General features: G+C 41.3%; 2 protein-coding genes across 2 annotated transcripts; both read right to left on the minus strand.

The window, feature by feature from the left end:
• Positions 1–786: 786 nt before the first annotated feature.
• Positions 787–2532, minus strand: LOC122659006 (putative polyol transporter 1). The gene is made up of 2 exons (XM_043854171.1): positions 2382–2532; positions 787–2228 (listed from the first exon to the last, which is right to left on the minus strand). Exons 1-2 carry the CDS (start codon positions 2530–2532, stop codon positions 787–789), a joined length of 1593 nt encoding a protein of 530 aa, XP_043710106.1.
• Positions 2533–13977: 11445 nt separating this feature from the next.
• On the minus strand, positions 13978–15696 carry LOC122658813 (polyol transporter 5-like). Its single transcript, XM_043853934.1, has 2 exons — positions 15533–15696; positions 13978–15425 (listed from the first exon to the last, which is right to left on the minus strand). Exons 1-2 carry the CDS (start codon positions 15681–15683, stop codon positions 13978–13980), a joined length of 1599 nt encoding a protein of 532 aa, XP_043709869.1. The 5' UTR covers positions 15684–15696.
• Positions 15697–17302: the final 1606 nt, after the last annotated feature.

Here is a 17302-nt window from a genome sequence, read left to right on the forward strand (position 1 = left end):
CCATAAATGGAGTTAGAGACCATATCCCACTTCTGCAAAACAAGGTTAATCGGCCCCATAGACTTATCAAGTGGATGCCCCCTCTCAGTCTCTATGTTAAGTTTAAGGTAGACGGCGCAAGCAAAGGTAATCCGGGCAGAGTTGGTATTGGTGGTGTTTGTCGCGGTTCGGAAGCCTCTTTTATTTGCTGTTTTGTGACTGGTATTGGCTAGAATTTTGCACTTGTTGCTGAAGCTCTTGCTATTCACAAAGCTATCTTGATGGTCATTTCCTTGAATATTTAGAATTTGATTATAGAGAGCGACAATCTTCTGGCTATAAACATCCTCAATAATGTATCTCAAGCTACGCCTTCGAAAGTCGCTCCAATTCTTGCAGACTGCTCACAGCTCGCGATGCATTTTGACAATATTCACTTCAAGCACATCCTTCGAGAGGCCAACTCAGTGGCGGACTGCCTAGCTTCTTTTGGGGCATCAGTGCAAGATGACTTGGATTGGTTTCAACCCCACCCCAGTGTTTAAATCTGTTTTTGTATTTTGTTCCAGCGTTAATAAATTTTATTTATCAAAAAAACAAGAAAAAACAAAGTTTTCAAAGTTTTCTTCTGTCGTTTTATTGATGAGAACAACTCTCTACTGTCCCAACAAGAGCCAAATACGTGATAAGTGACTGCAACGTTACAGTTCGATTGCCAAGGCATTAACTCTTAATACTGATCTATTTATTATTTAATAATTCTTCCTCTGTCACCATGCAATGAGTCAAAGTCGAATTGACTAAGCCTTATCCACTAGTGACAAACTGAACGTCACCAATAGTGGTTGCAGTGGCTTGTTTGCCCTTGCTGTTGCCTTTGTTTTTGAAGGAGGCCCTCCAGTTAAACTTGCCAAAAAGACCCTCCATCTCTTCCAGGGTTTTCCCTCGCGTCTCCGGCAGGAATGTAAAGAAGAATGCCCATGCCATAGTTGATATTCCGGCAAACAAGAAGAAGCTACCACCGATGGTGATGGCTTTGTACAGAGATATGAAGGACATGTTTGTCACCCCGGCCGTGACAAGATTCACAGCCACGGCAATGCTCGACCCCTGCGCCCTTAGCCTCAACGGGAATATCTCCGAGCAGTAAACCCACGTGACAGGTCCCATTCCAATGGCGTAGAACGCCACGTAGGCCAACACCATCGTTACACACAGAACCATGGCCCACACCATCTTCTCATCCGGGTGGGTTTCCACCATCGTTAACCCGAATCCGATACAAGCCAATGAGATAATCATCCCTCCCACGCTGCTCAAAAGCAGAACTCGCCGTCCAACCTTGTCTACGAAGAAGGTGGATATCAAGATGAAGATAGTCTTCACGAATCCGACGGCCACGGTTGCTAAAAGCTTCTTGTTCTTACTAGTGATCCCGGCCTTCTCAAAGATCCGTGGGCTGTACAAAACTACGGCACCATTCCCCGTGGCTGGTTGGAAGAAATGAATACCAACGGCAGCGATCACGACACGTCGCACGGCCGGTGTGGGGTGGAGGAAGATCTCTCTCCAAACACCTTCGCCGTGGCTCTGTTTCGGTACAGCCACGATATCATCGGTGCATTCCGCCGGAATCCTTGCTGCTTCCTTGATGTCAGCGAGTCGCAGCCGGGCCTCCTCTAAGGAATCGGAGGTCTTGTCGAGAACCCGTTTGGCATCGCCGAGTCGACCCTGCATGACAAGCCAACGCGGTGACTCGGGCATGGTGAGTACACAAACTCCCAAAAACACCGACGGAATCGCTCCGATTCCGAGCATTAGACGCCAGCCCAAATGAAGTGGAAGCCTAGAGAAGGCGAAGTTAGAGACGTAGCCCAGCAAGATTCCAACGTTGATGAAGACTTCGGGGAAAGAAGTTAAGAAGCCACGGCACGAAGCGGGTGACACCTCTGCCGTGTAGACAGGAGCGATCATGAGAGCGTAGCCAACACCGATTCCTGCCACGAAACGGCCTACCATGAGGAAGGCGTAATTTAGGGCGAAACCCATCAGTAGGGCTCCTACGAAGAAGATTACAGCCGCAAAGACTATGGTGTAGCGACGTCCGATCCAATCAGATGTTCTTCCAGCTGCCGCTGATCCAATAAGAGAGTAGAGGCTTAGGGTTCCAATTAGGAGTTCTACTTGTGTATCACTTATGTTGAGGTTTTCTTTGATGTACAGTGCAGCTCCCGTCATTACTCCAATATCTGAGCAAGAGGGAAGATAAAGAAGGTGAGATTCAGTCTCGAATCGCATAAAAAAAAATAAAAAAAATTTAGAAGAAAGCAATATGGTTAGTCTTAAGTTGAACTGAATAAATACTTATTTTTTTGTTTTTCCCGTAATGAATAAATAATTACCATAACCCAATAAAACTGAACACATGGAAGCTAAGGTGGCACAGCAGAGAGCATATTTCTTAGTACGGCGCTTTTCCGGCGACTCAAAAGCTGGTATTGGATTCTCCGATGCCCCATAAGTTGCATCCTGACCAGCTTTTGCTCCTGCCATTAGTGGTGGCTGTGGTTTGAACTACTTTGAAGTATAGTAGTAAGTACTAACTCTGAGCTCTCTGCTTATATATATATATATGTATAGAGTTTTGAGTATAGGATAATTGTTACCGAAAAGAAAAAAAAAGTATAGGATAATGACAAATTAATGAGGGTAATGAATGAGTAATAACTAATGGGAAGGATCTTACTTCCAAATGTTAGTCTCACGTAACCTTCATCTCCCACGTACAGCTTCTCACTTACCAAATGTTGTAATGGTCCTCGATGAATTTTTCTCCTCTCAGGTTCCCTGTCCGGTCAGGTTCGTAGGTTCCTCTCATAGGGACGGTGGAAATGACAATCTCATTCCATTTTGGCAAGGGGTGAAGTGTTCATTTTCGGCCCCCTATGAGAGGAACCTACGAACCTGACCAGACAGAGAACCTAAGAGGAGTTAGATTCATCTTCGACTCTTCGAGATAAATGTCTTAAGATATGATTCCATTAAATCTAATTTAAAAATTTTAAATTAATATTAATTTTTACCTTTTAATGAATGATGGTTTATTCTTTAGCTTAAACGTTAAGCTGATTGCAAGTAGGGACTGAACTAGTTCTTTAGTTCACATAATTGTTACACTATATTTATTTTTTGTGAATGAGATTCTAAAAATATAAGTATGTAAGTATTTATATGTTATGTGTAACAAATCCGATCATTATGAGAGTCTTATATATAATTTAGTAACGAAACTCTCCTCATTGGTTCTTTGATCTCTAGCTTGAGAGATCTACACCGTTGTAGTTGTAATTAATGTTGTATGTTTTGGTATACTAAAAGGTTAATTTCTATAGTGACTTATTATTTCTGTGCTAAATTTATAATGTTCATCTGTGAATGAGAGAGATTCTCAATAAAGAGTTCAATTCCCTAACAGGAAGACTATCATGTGGGAATCCATTGACTATAAATGAATAAAATTAATTCTGAGCTCGATGTCAATTTTGTAAAATGTTTACTAGTGATTGAATTATTATTATTTAAATAATTATATTTAAAAATAGATTAGAAAACTTAGCAAGCTTAGGGGGCATTCAACCATTGGACTGTTCTGCACATTTTCCAAAGTATGCATCAAAATGAGTGCGGCACAGCCTAACCTTTAGATGTCCCCTGAGCATTCCCGGGGAGTTGAGCTCCCCGAAGAGAAATCAGATCCAAGGATGTGAGGATGTAGGTATTGGTTTAGGAAGAAAATGGGGGGGGGGGGGTAAGGGGGACGGTAAGGGTGTGGGTATTTTCTGGGAAGAGAGCAACTAAAGAAAGGAAAGTAAGTAAAGAGGGGGAGCTACTAAAGAGATGGGATAACTAAAGTGGGAGTGGGGAGCAACTAAAGAGGGGAGACATTAAAGAGGGGAAAAACAAATTAGGAATGGGAGAGCAACCAAGGGGAGGGGGGCTTCGTTATATATAGGAAAAGGGGTAAGGGAGGGGATGGGGTTTGGTAGCTTAAAAAAGAGAAAAAAAGGGGAATGGGATGGGGTATGGTTGCTAGAAAAAGGGAGGAAAAAGGGGGGCGGGATGTGGTTTGGTAGCTAGATAGAGGAAGGAAAAAGGGTGGGCATTTTAATAATTAAGGGATGAAGAATATGGAAGCAGAGAGAGAAATAGATGAGGCGTCTTAGTTAATGTGGAAAATAATGTGGTACCCCGGGATTATCCGAAATTAAACCCTTTTACCGTAAATTCTGGACGACGATATATATCTTTCAATCTAGTGGTCGGATTTTCATGTTTTAAGTGTGTTTTGAAAGGTCTTGAGATGTATAGCTGAGGACAAAGGTCAAAAGTGGGTCTCGATACTTGAAGTCGGTATATAATTATTTGCATAAAGTGATGACTAAATCAAACCGTTTTCACATAATTTTTTAGGGCATGGTTTATAATGATGGAACACATTGGTATACAAAGATTGGGACTGATTTGCGAAGATTTGAAAGTTAAATTAATGGTAAGGCATTTCGATCATTTCCTAAGAGAAATCTCGCAAATTTTGAGACTAAGATTTTTAATGAGATTATAGAAAATTCTAATCATCATTGCCGTATAATTTCCGGTGTAGACACTGAATTTTGTCACCCCGCGATGATGACAACAGGACACGGACGGACATCGGTATCTCTCTCAAGAAGGACTCTTGTCCCTACATATAAACCAAATCACCCTAACATCCCTAAAATAACTTATAAAATTTGAAGGAGTCTCGCTCACCCTCCCCACCCTCCGCCCCGACAGAAATTTCTTGAAGAGTCGAAGGGAGCCAAAAACCCAAAAATAAGAAAAAATGGCAGCGCTCCCACGGCACCGTGGGAATGTGTACCGGATTTTCACGGCGTCATGAGGGGTGTGACATCAGCCTGCGCGTCACCCACGCGCCGTGGAGGACTTATCTAGCCGAGGAGAGAGAGGGACCCCTCCCTATAAATAAGAGGGTCTTCCCCCTCATTTCTCAAGCTTTTCTCGGGTAAGGAGACCCTCAGGGCTTGTTTTTCCCCCTTTTCACCATCTTTTCCTCCGTCTTTCCCTCTTGAGTATGTGAGTGAGTGGAGTTCTTCGACTTGGGTAGATCCTTCGATTACCCATCCAGGCATAAGCGATTACGCTATTGGGTATTGTTATCCCGTCGGTATGCGGATAACGAAAAACCCCACTTTACGGCCGTTATCGTCTGCGTATCGGATAGCGAGAATCTCTTATATACCCGTTACTCTGCTCAAGTCCGAGTGACAAAACTCATCTCGTATAGCCTCATTCGTCCGACAAGAGAGAGACAAGCCGATAGTCCGTCTCCACTTGAGCCGTGGGACATCACATATTTCGCCCTCGGTGCGCTTTCATTTTCTTCTTGCATTTTTAGGCAGTATCTGTCTCTTTCCCTTTCATTATTTTTGGCATAATGTAGACAATTAAAGCGCTCGTTTAGTGTACATAATAGATGATTTTGTCTTCCTTTGTCAAGATTAGTGTATCATAATTTAGCCTTACATGTTAGTATAAGATATATTATCGAGGAGAATATTCAAAAACCGCATCTAGTAGAAAGACCGGTTTATCGGCAGGTGGATGCCTAACACCTTCCCACCCTCGTAACCGACTACTTACCTTGAATCTCCGACTGGACCATATGGAATCAAGTAGCCCTTTCCGCTAACCCCGGATGGGGCTACACCCATTGGGTCCTAGGCCCTAATCCTAGGTGGCGACTCCATTTCTTTATAAAGCGAATCTCAATCCCCATGATGATATATCGGAATGATACGCCGTTATTCATCGAAGCCAATCCTTGTCTCCATAAGGCTGAGGAACCCTCGTCCTGAGGACCACGGTACTTACACCCGGGATGACAAAATTCAGTATCTATAAATGATAAAAATGTGAACAATTTAATAAATATGAGGGTTTTAAATTACTGTCCATTTATGGAAGAGTGATCCATAAATAGTTTATCTATCACTTAAGTTGTAGTACCTTTTAGTAACTAAGAGGTGGACTGCATTCTCCGTAAGTGGTTCATCACCCTATAAGATCCCATCACTTGTGTTGTGTGCCCTACTCAAATTAGGGTTTCATTCCTTTAGAATGAGGCTATGAGAAGGAGAAAAATCACCAGTATGAGACCAAAATAAAAAAGTTAGCCTTTTAAATTCTCTCTTATCTCTTCCTCTCCTAGTTAGAGTTTTTGAACCCTAGCCTCCATTGTTGAAGAAGGGAGTTTCAGCAGCTGAGTGAAGATACATACTCACGTGCTATGTCCCTTCGCAGGTGTTGCCCTTGTGATACTACAAAAGTAATCTGAAACCCAAATTTTGCTTTTGGCGAATACCCGAATGCTTGCCACTATGCGTTCTCGATGGCCATATTTTGATTTAGGATCCCCCATCCTTAATAATTGGTATTAAAGCCACCCCCGTAAGGCTAAGGGTTTCACCCTATAGTGGCTGAGATGTCTCCCTTCTTAATCCATTACTTACCTTGAAGTTAATGGGGTTCATTGCGCAATCAGGGTTTCCTTGTAACTTTTGAATGGTAGTAATCAAATTTTTTTTTTTATGTATTGTTTTATTTATTTATTTATTTTTGGGTAGAAAATTGTTTTATTTTATTAAACATTTCAAAATTGGGATGCAAGTAGCTAAGCTCGCGGCTATATGCAAGGATATCCCCTGGCCTGCAAGCCTTCTGTAGCCCATGAATGAACCCAGCAAGCCCCCCTTTATCAAATCATGGCTGGTAAATCGTGATTTTGCTTTGTCTTATTAATCCAATCTCTTCTCTCTTTTTTAATGTTGCTATCCGTTGGTAATTATATAGTATCACGACCACCAAAATTTTCTTTTATTAATTCGATTTTTATGCATCACTTTCACATTTGATTATTTTAAGGGAAGCAGTTTTCTGTACGGGAGTGTGGCCTACGCCAGCACTTCTATGTGTCTATCTCTCTCCTCCTTAAAACAAGGGGGCAGAGGTGTCTTTTCACTTGCGGAGGAGAGAGATAGACTCATGGGAGTGTTGGCGTAGGCCACACTCCCGGACAGAGAACTTTTTCCCTTATTTTAATTAGAAAGTTATTTGTATACTTGGGAATTTTGGACTTATTTGAATCTTTGAGTGCCCAAGACATGAAGTACGTGTTTGGTTAAAGAAGTCGGACCAGTCGAATCCCATCGAACCCAGATTCTGCATTTTTTTTTTTGTGTGTGTTTGGTTTCTCGGAACACGACTCCGTGTTGGAATCCGTAGATCCACAGGAGTCCACATTTAAGGCTATATTGAGAATCCAATAGAATTCACCCCTTGGGGTAAATTTAGCAACACGAATCCACGCGAGTCCACCTGCACTCTTTTTCTCTCCCACTCTTTCAATTCTTGTTCTCCATTCCAGAGCAAATTGTTCAAACCAAAAAACCACTCAAAAGCCCGACTCTGAAGTGCTAACCTCTAGTCGAGCCAAAGCTACGCTTCATCGTCTTCCCTAACTATTTGGGATAATTTTGGTAGTTATTACAGAGCAATTGTGCCTTCTCTCTTCTTCTTCTCGGTCTACAATTTTTTCATATTCTCCTATTCTCCCTTCAACTATGCCTTCTCTCTTCTTCTTCTACTTCTTCTCGGTCTGCAATTTCTTCATATTCTCCCATTCTTCTTTCTTCTCCTCGGTTTGCAATTCTCTTTTTTCTCCTTCTTTTTCATCTTCTGGATAGGCAATTCCCCCCAAATTGTAAGGTTAACTTTGGATTTGTAAACCCTAACCGAATTTCACTTTTGATATTGAAATTTGTTAATTTATTTTGTGTTTGTTTTTCTATTGCAGTCCAACTGACAGACTCAGGGTAACCAAATAGTTTTTTTTTCTCAACTACGAATCAGATTCATATGAAGCAAATCCAAAATGAGAGTCTGACTAGTCTGACTCCTTGAACCAAACACGTACTAAGGTATCGAAATAGACCCCATATCCTATTATTGGAGCCGTTTATTTAAATGGAATGGTTCTACGATTGGCCCCTTGGGACTGGAATCGACTAAAAACACCATTCTGATTACCAATACCGTGCTGATTAACGTCCTTATTTGAATTTTCATAAAAAAACACCCATATTTGAAGGTGCATTTGCCATATTTTTCTTATAATGCATATATAGGGTTTTTTCCTAATTTGTATTATTAGATCAGAATTAGGACCGCAATAGGGTCAGGTTGGGTCGGGCTTTTTAAAACATCAGCCAACCCTAAAGCCCTTTAGTTAGGCCCAGACCCGACCTAACCTTGACTCAGGGTCTAGAAAATCCAACCTTGACCCGCCCTCACGGTCGGGCCGGGCTGACCTGGATTGGTCCTGATCATGGAGTGAGGGAAGGGAGAGATGCATAGACTAGATTGAGTACGTTAGGCCGGATCAGGAAGAAAATTATCAATCAATTTTACATAAATAATACTATAATAAAATATATTATCACTTATTATCTTCCTAATATATATATATGGGAGAATGTTCTCTGTGCCATAGCGCAGGCTAAGCCCAGGCACATGGGCCTGCCACTCAGGGAGGCAGAGTAGTCATTGCGCCCACCCCCATGTGCCTGGGCGCAGCCTACGTTGCGGCATAGAGAACAGCGCCCCTATATATATATAACAAATTATGTGTGACATTTAAAGTTTATAATATATAATTATATATAGTATATCAATATACATTTTATAGTATAACTTAAAAAAGAATCAGGCTAGGCCTTGTTCAGCCTGAGGCCTCAATTCTGACCCGATCCAACCTTGACTTAGGGCCAGACATTTATAGCCCTAACCCGCCCTTAGGCTAGGTATCTCAACCCAGGCCTTGTTTGGGCTTAGGGCGGGTTCGGGCCAACAGGGCCAAACTTGCACCCCTAATGAGAATTTCCCGTTAACTAGTTCTAAGCAAGGATAAAAAACTTGGGTTTCGACCTGGCTGAAATCGATTTGGTCGAAACTTGGGAATTTTTTCAATTGATGGGGAAACCATGGCTTCGACCCCAAAAAAACCTTTTTTAGGTCTGAATTTTTTTGGCGGTAGCATATTTTTGATATTTTAAACATAATTTATGAATTATTATCACAAAAAAAATCACTCAAAATGGTAGTTGTGGTTATTGACTCAAGTTTACTAATGTATGCGTTGATAGAAACACTAAAGTAATATTATAAATACTTCGTTCATATAATTTTAAAGTATATAAACCCTGAATAATAAATATTATCCAAATAAAATATTAAGATTCTCCTTTCTCAATTTCATGCGGAGTTTCTTGGTGGGTGTAATCCACGAGCAGCGTACCACTTAAGATTGCGAAGCCGTTCCTCCGAATGCACAACATATGTATCTTATTATATATTATGGGACCAATTGTTCTCATAGTCCATAACCGCCCAATGATAAGCCCCATCATCAACTTGTCCAAGATATCCCAATCTAGGGAAGGGCTCACCAATAGTGTATGAAGGTGGAGCCGGCACACATGGTTGGGATGGATACACGAAGATACTGTCAACAAGAGACATATTTAAATTTAAAAAATAATTCAATTATCAAAAAATGATAGTTGAATAATTTGACACTGTCATGCCATAAATCGGCCAACGGTGTCTTACATATATTAAATTGATCATCATCCAACATATATACATATTTTTTTCAAATAAATATTGTAAGAAAATGGTATTTATGAACAGAAAATCTTAAAAATAATTCAACTATAAAAAAAAAAATTCGTTCCGATAGAATTGTAGGTCAGGCCATTATAACTCACATATTAAAAATTTAAAGCATTCAACCATATATTTACTAAAAAAAAATACATTTTTTTTTTTGGGTTTGAAACACTATTACTTTCTTCAAGAGATGATCAAATTGGAGTCCAAGATGCAAATCCAAACTTTTTGTAGCAACTTTGTGACAAGTTCAATGCAAAAATGCAAAATTTTGGGTGTAAAATGATTGTGAAGGGTCGAAACCACCGAAACTAAAAGGTTTCTGTTGAGTTCTTGGCGAGAAAAGGTATTGGTTCCATATGGTTCAACCAAGTTCTATTTCGGTCGAAACGATCAATTTTCCATCGAAACCTAAGATTTTTTAAAAATCACTCTTGAACTCGTCTCGAAAACCTGTGAAACTGAGTTAACTCGGTGGTTTCGAACGAATTTTTCTTCCATGGTTCTAAGTCAAAAGGTAATCAACGAGAAGCATTATTCCATTCATAATGGAAACACATATCAATTAAAGTTGCAATAACGTACCAGAGGTGGCAGTCCACCTTCGTATAACCAAACAGGATCCAGGCCTAGAGGGGAAAAACCATTGTTGGCCATGTCATGCATGGTTCTAGTGCATGGTATCGGATCGGGTATTGGTCACTTGCAAAACCGATATGATACTAATATGGTATCGGAATGGATCGGTAGTATTGGATAAAATTACCCCTTGAATCTCCTTAAAAAATGAGTTTTTTGACCATTTTTCTTCTTGTCCATACCATGTTATCGATATGGTATCGACACAATATCGAGATCGGCTACATGTAAAATCGATATGTATCGTCTGATATAGGTGATACGATACCAATACTTAGAACTAGGTCTGCAACAGGGTCGGGTTGGGCCGGGCTTTATAGAACCCTAGCCAACCCTAAGCCCCCTTAGCTGGGCTCAGGCCCGACCCAATCCTGACTGGTCTGGAAAATCCAACCTTGACCCGCCCTCAGGGTAGGGACGGGCTAACCCTGATTGACCTTGATCATGGGGAGGGAGAAGGAAATGCATGGGCCGGGGAAAAAGTTTTCAATTTTATATAAAATAATATTATAATAAAATATATTATATCACTTGTTATCTTCATTTATAATACATTATATAACAAAATGTGGCTTGATGTTTAAAGTTTATAATATATGTATTATATCAATATATATTATAGCATAACTTAAAACAGGGTTGGGCTGGGCCGGGCCAGGCTTAGCCCGAGGCCTCAACCTTGGTTCGACCCGATCCTGATACAGGGCCAGAAATTTCTAGCCATAACCTGTCCTTAGGGCCAAATATCTCAGCCCAGACCCTCTTTGGGCTCAGGGCGGGCCAGGGCGGGTTCGGGCCGACAGGGCCAAACTTGCACCCCTACTTAAAACAATGATGTCATGGAGCAAGATAAGAGAGAGAAGCTAGTCTTGAATGGAATCATGGAATGAAGTATCTGTATTGGATCCCGATCCCTAGTCGATCCTGAATCGGGAATCAATATCGGATCAGCGGTAAAATAGTTAGAAAACACGATATTTAGTTAAAATTAGGTGTAAAACCGATCGATACAGGCTTGTATGGGCGGGATCTGGATTGAAATCGATGGAGACTGATACAGTACCCCATACCAACCTCTTAATCCCCGGAAGGAATAATGGAACGGGGCACACATGTCGGCATGTGCTGCTCATCAGTTTTTAATTCTCCTTAAATTGACAAATAAACGAAAGCAATCAAAATGACATCTACCAACGAACCACAAGACTAAAGGTTCCTAGCCATGGTTTCAGAAATCAAATTGACACCAATTAATTTCCAATCTGCAACTATTTTTATATATACGTTTGGATCGAGTTTTCTCTACCCACGGTGAATGGCATCACCGCAAGGCGGAAAAAAGTATTGGGAGGATATTTTGAAATATATCAAAATCCTAGGAAAGATGGTGGGTGAACCGTCCTGTATGGATGGACGGTAATTTAATTCTATATTTCTTTTCGGATCAGATCTCTCATTCACCAAGAGACGAGAAAAGACGCGAATAAGTATGGGCGAATAAGTATGGGAGGGTATTTTGTAATATACCAAAACCCTAGAATGATCGTCTTCTATGGGTGGAAGAAAATTAACTGTCCTTTTCTGATGTAATTGATAGAACTTTTCTTCACTATAAAGTGAACCAAGACATTTTCACCCAGCGTCTTTATTGCAGTGGATGGCATTCTTGACGGTGTAAAAGCATTTCAGATATTTCAGGGATTTGGTGATCAGAATCCATCGAATCTCCAAGAATCGCTTCATTCTATAATGGGTGAAGAAAAAATTTCTCTTTCAGTGGGTAAATCATCTGTACCACTATAAAGAGTGGAATAGATTATTTCATTATGACTTTTTTACCCATAATTTTTGTATCATCTTGTAATATTTTGAGGTTAATGATGAGATTTCATGCACAAACTTTTACAACATTTCTACAGGAGCTCGCCCTCTATTCTCCGGTCTCCCCATGCCTAGTCTTGCCCTTTGCATCTCCCTCCCCATACCCACCCTACCCTACCCTACCCTACCCTCCCCTGCAATGAATCTCGTAGCTCAATCCTCACTCCATCTCCCCCACTTCCTGCAGCACCCCTCCCAGCCATGGATTCAATATTGCCTTCAAGGCTGCCAAGAACGGAGATTCCAAGCTGAGATAGGCTGAGGAATGTGCATGCATTAGGGTTTGATAAGCTTGTTTCGATTGCTTCATTATTTCAAGCTTGAACTGAGTTCGGTTAGAACTACAGAATAATAGTTTAATTCAACTCTGGTTTTTAAATTTTATATCTTTGTAATTTTTAAAATCATTCGTATGAGATCTATATTCTAAAATCCCATTGAAAACCCATTTGAACCCCAGTGTGATACAACAAAGAATATTGGAGTGTTGCCAGAGAGAGTTCCCTCAAATTTAATCTATTTCTGCTTGAGAATTTGGACACAAATCTCTTTCTCAGTAGCGACCAGTACTGTGAAGTTTGAGGCAGTATGGTTGAGTCTATCAAGGAATCAAATTTACATTTTAGATCTGCTTTGAATAGTTCCACTAAGTCCTACGCCTGCAACCTGAAATTAATTGCCAAAAGACCCAGCAAGTTTGCATCCTTTGTGAAAATGTTGAAAATTTATTCTTAATATAAGTTCTCCAATTTGTGATTTCAACATGTTTTATTACAGGTGAATTTACAAACTCTATCCCTCCACTTCAATTCACCAAATCAATTCAAAAGGGTCACTAAAAAAATAGTGAATAAAATTGTTTCACTCTTCATAGCAACGTATAGAAAGACCCATAAAATCACTGAATTTTTTACAAAATTCTTTGCTTCATCTTCATCTTCTCGATAATAGGAATGAAATAACATGACTTCTCAAAATAATGAAAAAACTAGAAAGAAATTTTTAATTAAATTTAAGAGAGATCAAGTACAAAAGAGAATCTATAAAAGCCACTTAGTAATTTATACATGGTATCCATTTTATATACAGAGGGAAAAGACCCTATGGAAAACATGTACCCTTCCCAAGGTACATATCCCTTCATGTGGCACAAAGAAAAACATTGACATCGGTCAAAATCGATCACATGAGACAAAGCCAGAAACACGTAAAGGTATCATTAACCAACCCGAAACCGAAACCAAACTGATAAGGATTGAGTTTGGTTCGATCCGAACTGAATTAATCGGTTTTGGTCGACTCATCAATTGGTTCGGGATGAACTTTGATAACCTAGCCAACTGCAAAATGGAAACGGGTCGGGTCAACATTGGAACAATGAAAAGCCAGCATCGTGATTAGTGATTAATGATTAATGTGCAAGGAGTACCACATTTGTGCTGGGAGCAAACCTCGATCAGATATTTTACTTTTCCAAATTTTTTTTGTAGCCTTGGATTTCAGTCATTTCACTGTCTAAAGTATTACATCTATTGGATATTTGGAAGGGCATCTCTAGAAAATGTATCATAAACCATAATCCCTTTACGTCACTTGACTTTTCTGTTCTTCTACTCTTTCCATTAAAACACCTGATTGGCCACTTTAATTGAAGTTTGCAAATTAAAAAAAAAAACAAAAAAAAAAATTTAACTAAGACCCCCCTTTTGTGCCTAACTGAACATCACCATTAGTGGTAGCTGTGGCTTGTTTGCCTTGGCTGTTAACTTTGCTGTTGATAGAGTCCCTCCAGTCAAACTTGCCAAACAGCCCCTCCATCTCTTCCAAGGTCTTCCCTTGGGTCTCCGGCAGGAATGTAAAGAAGAAGATCCATGCCACAATTGCTATTCCGGCGAACAAGAAGAAGCTACCACTGATGGTGATGGCATTGTAGAGAGATATGAAGGTCATGGATATAATTCCTCCCGTCACCAGATTCGCCGCCACCCCAATGCTCGCCCCCTGCGCCCTCAGCCTCAACGGGAATATCTCCGAGTTGTACACCCACGTAACGGGGCCCAACCCAATCGAAAAGAAAGCCACGTTAGACAACACCGTCGTTATACACAACGCCATGGCCCACACTATCTTCTCATTCGGGTGAGTGTCCACAATCCTTAACCCGAACCCGAGACCCAACAATGAGATAATCATTCCTCCAACGCTGCTCAGAAGCAACGGTCGCCGTCCCACCTTGTCTAAGAAGAAAGTAGCCACTAAGATGAAGATCGTCTTAACAAATCCAACGGCCACGGTTGCTGCGAGCTTCTTGTTATCACTGGTGATCCCAGCTTTCTCGAAGATCCGTGGACTGTACAACACCACGGTACTCATTCCTGTAGCTGCTTGGAAGAAATGAATACCAACACCGGCGATTAGGACACGTCGTACGGACGGTGTAGGACGGAGGAGAAGCTCTCTCCATACACCTTCGCCGTGGCTCTGTTTTGATACAGTCACGATCTCATCGTTGCATTCCGGCGGAATCCGTGCTGCCTCCTTAATATCGGCGAGTCGCAGCTGAGCTTCCTCTTTGGAATCGGAGGTCTTGTCAAGAACCCGTTTGGCATCGCCGAGTCGACCCTGCATAACAAGCCAACGTGGTGACTCGGGCATGGCGAGTACACAAACCCCCAATAACACCGACGGAATCACTCCGATTCCGAGCATGAGACGCCAGCTCAAATAGAGTGGAATTCTAGAAAAGGCGTAGCTGGAGACGTATCCCAGCAAGATTCCAAAGTTGATGAAGACTTCAGGGAAGGATGTTAAGAAGCCACGAGACGAAGCGGGTGACACCTCAGCGGTGTAGACAGGAGCGATCATGAGAGCGTAGCCAACGCCGATACCGGCAACGAAACGGCCTGCCATGAGAAAAGCATAATTTACGGCGAGACCCATCATTAGAGCTCCTATGAAGAAAATTACAGCGGCGAAGACTATTGTGTAGCGACGTCCGATCCAATCAGAAGTTCTTCCAGCTGCTGCTGAACCAATAAGAGAGTAGAATCCCAGGGTTCCAACTAGGATTTCTACTTGAGTGTCATTTATATGGAGATCTTCTTTGATGGATATTGCTGCTCCAGTCATCACTCCATAATCTGAGCAAACACAAAAGACGAAGAAGAAAGATGGTTGGTTAGACATGGATGGATTAAACTAAACTAAGAACTCCCCTAATTTAATGGTTGCTTAAGTAAATACCCACCATAACCCAATAAAATTGAAGACATAGAAGCTAAGGTCGCACAGTACATAGCATATTTGTTTGAACGACGTTTTTTCGGCGACTGAATCGCCGGTACTTGATTTTCCGGTGCTTCATAAGTTGCATTTTGACTACCTTTTGGTTCTCCCATTTTTGTGTTCAAGAGAGAGTGAATGAATGGTGATTGGGAACTGGGGACTGGGGACTGGGGACTTGGGACTTTGAGCTCTCAGCTGGCCTCAAGTGGGAGTGCTTAAATTTTTATTTTGGGTAAACGTGAAGTGAAGTGAGGTGCTTAAATATAGAGTAGAGGGGTTCTGGAGACCGAGATCAGACGTCAGACTATGAGAGCCTCACGTAACTCATCTCTTTTCTTTTTTTTATCAAAAAAGCAAAAGCTCATCTCCCACTCCAAGGGGTCACTTCAGTTGCCAAAAGTCCAGCTCCTCAAATAAGAGTTCTCACCCGAAAAAGATCCTGGGCATCCGGTACCCGGGCTGCATGTGTAGCGCTAGGTTCAAGGCAGTACACTTTAACCACCTTACCCCTGGTCGGGTAAGGTGCTTGGACAGAAATAAGGCGATCAAAGTGAGTCGCTTGAATCTGGCGCTGCACAGGCAGCCCAGCTGCCCGGATGCACAAGACATCCCTTAATTCTCCACCCACCCACAAGCTCTTAATCTGAAAGAAAAAAAAAAACCCATCTTCCATCTCATGGGTTCCCACTCCCCACGTGTTTGACGATGTTCTTTAATTTACCGAAATATCTTTGTATTATTCGGGGAAATCAAAGGTATAAAAGAACGGAATCGAGATACAGATTGATCCCACCGATTCAGATCAGGTTGGGATTGGTCTGGAACGGTGAGAATCAGCTTGATTTGGGATTAATGATCGCGGATCGGCCATTGAAATCAGTTAAAAGGAGGGGAAAAAAGAAAAAAAAAACAAATCAACTGATGCAACCAGCGACAATGCTCAATCCCACTCCCTCCCAACGTATCGGTTGCCAAGACCAATTTGGATCTGTTGATATCGGTCTGGATCAATCAGGTATACTCTGTTTTCTAAAAAAAATAGTTTTTTTTTTTTTTTTAAACATTTTTACACTGATTTGTACCAATCCAATGATATGGGAATGGGCAGGAATCGATATCGATCTCCACCAATGTCGATACAAATTGGCCGGATCGACCAATCTGAAACCGATTCCTCAAACCATAATCATCCCCAAGAACTGTACCCCTGCCCTTTCCACGCATTCTGCAACACTCACTCTCCCTCCCTCCCTCAATGCTTCCAACTTTGGCTTGTGATCTAATTTTGAATGCTACCCAATTGCGTGGGCTCCTGTGCCACAGAAGTATGCAAAATACCACCTGACCCCATGAAAAACAAAATTGCCATCTTTTACTCCATGTCAGGTGCATTCTGATTGGCCCTCACACAAGTGCAAGTGCTAGAGGTCCAAACACCCATCTCTTACTTTTTTTTCAATCACAGATTGGTGACAAGCACCCTGCACCCATCATGTTGAAAAATGATTTTTTAAATTGAATCAACTGGACTTTCAACATGATTTTTTAAATTGAATTAATTGGACCGACTTCTCCTAGTTGCATTATTGGGCAGACTATGACACCTCTTGATACCTCGTGATAGTTATAGATTCTCCCTCTTTCCCCCTCTGTAATGATAGTCTTCTTGTAATGAGTAGTTAAAGTCCCATTGGGCAGATAGGTAGGATAGGGAAAAAAAAAAACACTGAAC

This window comes from Telopea speciosissima, chromosome 4 (assembly GCF_018873765.1).
Source record: "Telopea speciosissima isolate NSW1024214 ecotype Mountain lineage chromosome 4, Tspe_v1, whole genome shotgun sequence".
Lineage (NCBI taxonomy): Eukaryota > Viridiplantae > Streptophyta > Magnoliopsida > Proteales > Proteaceae > Telopea > Telopea speciosissima.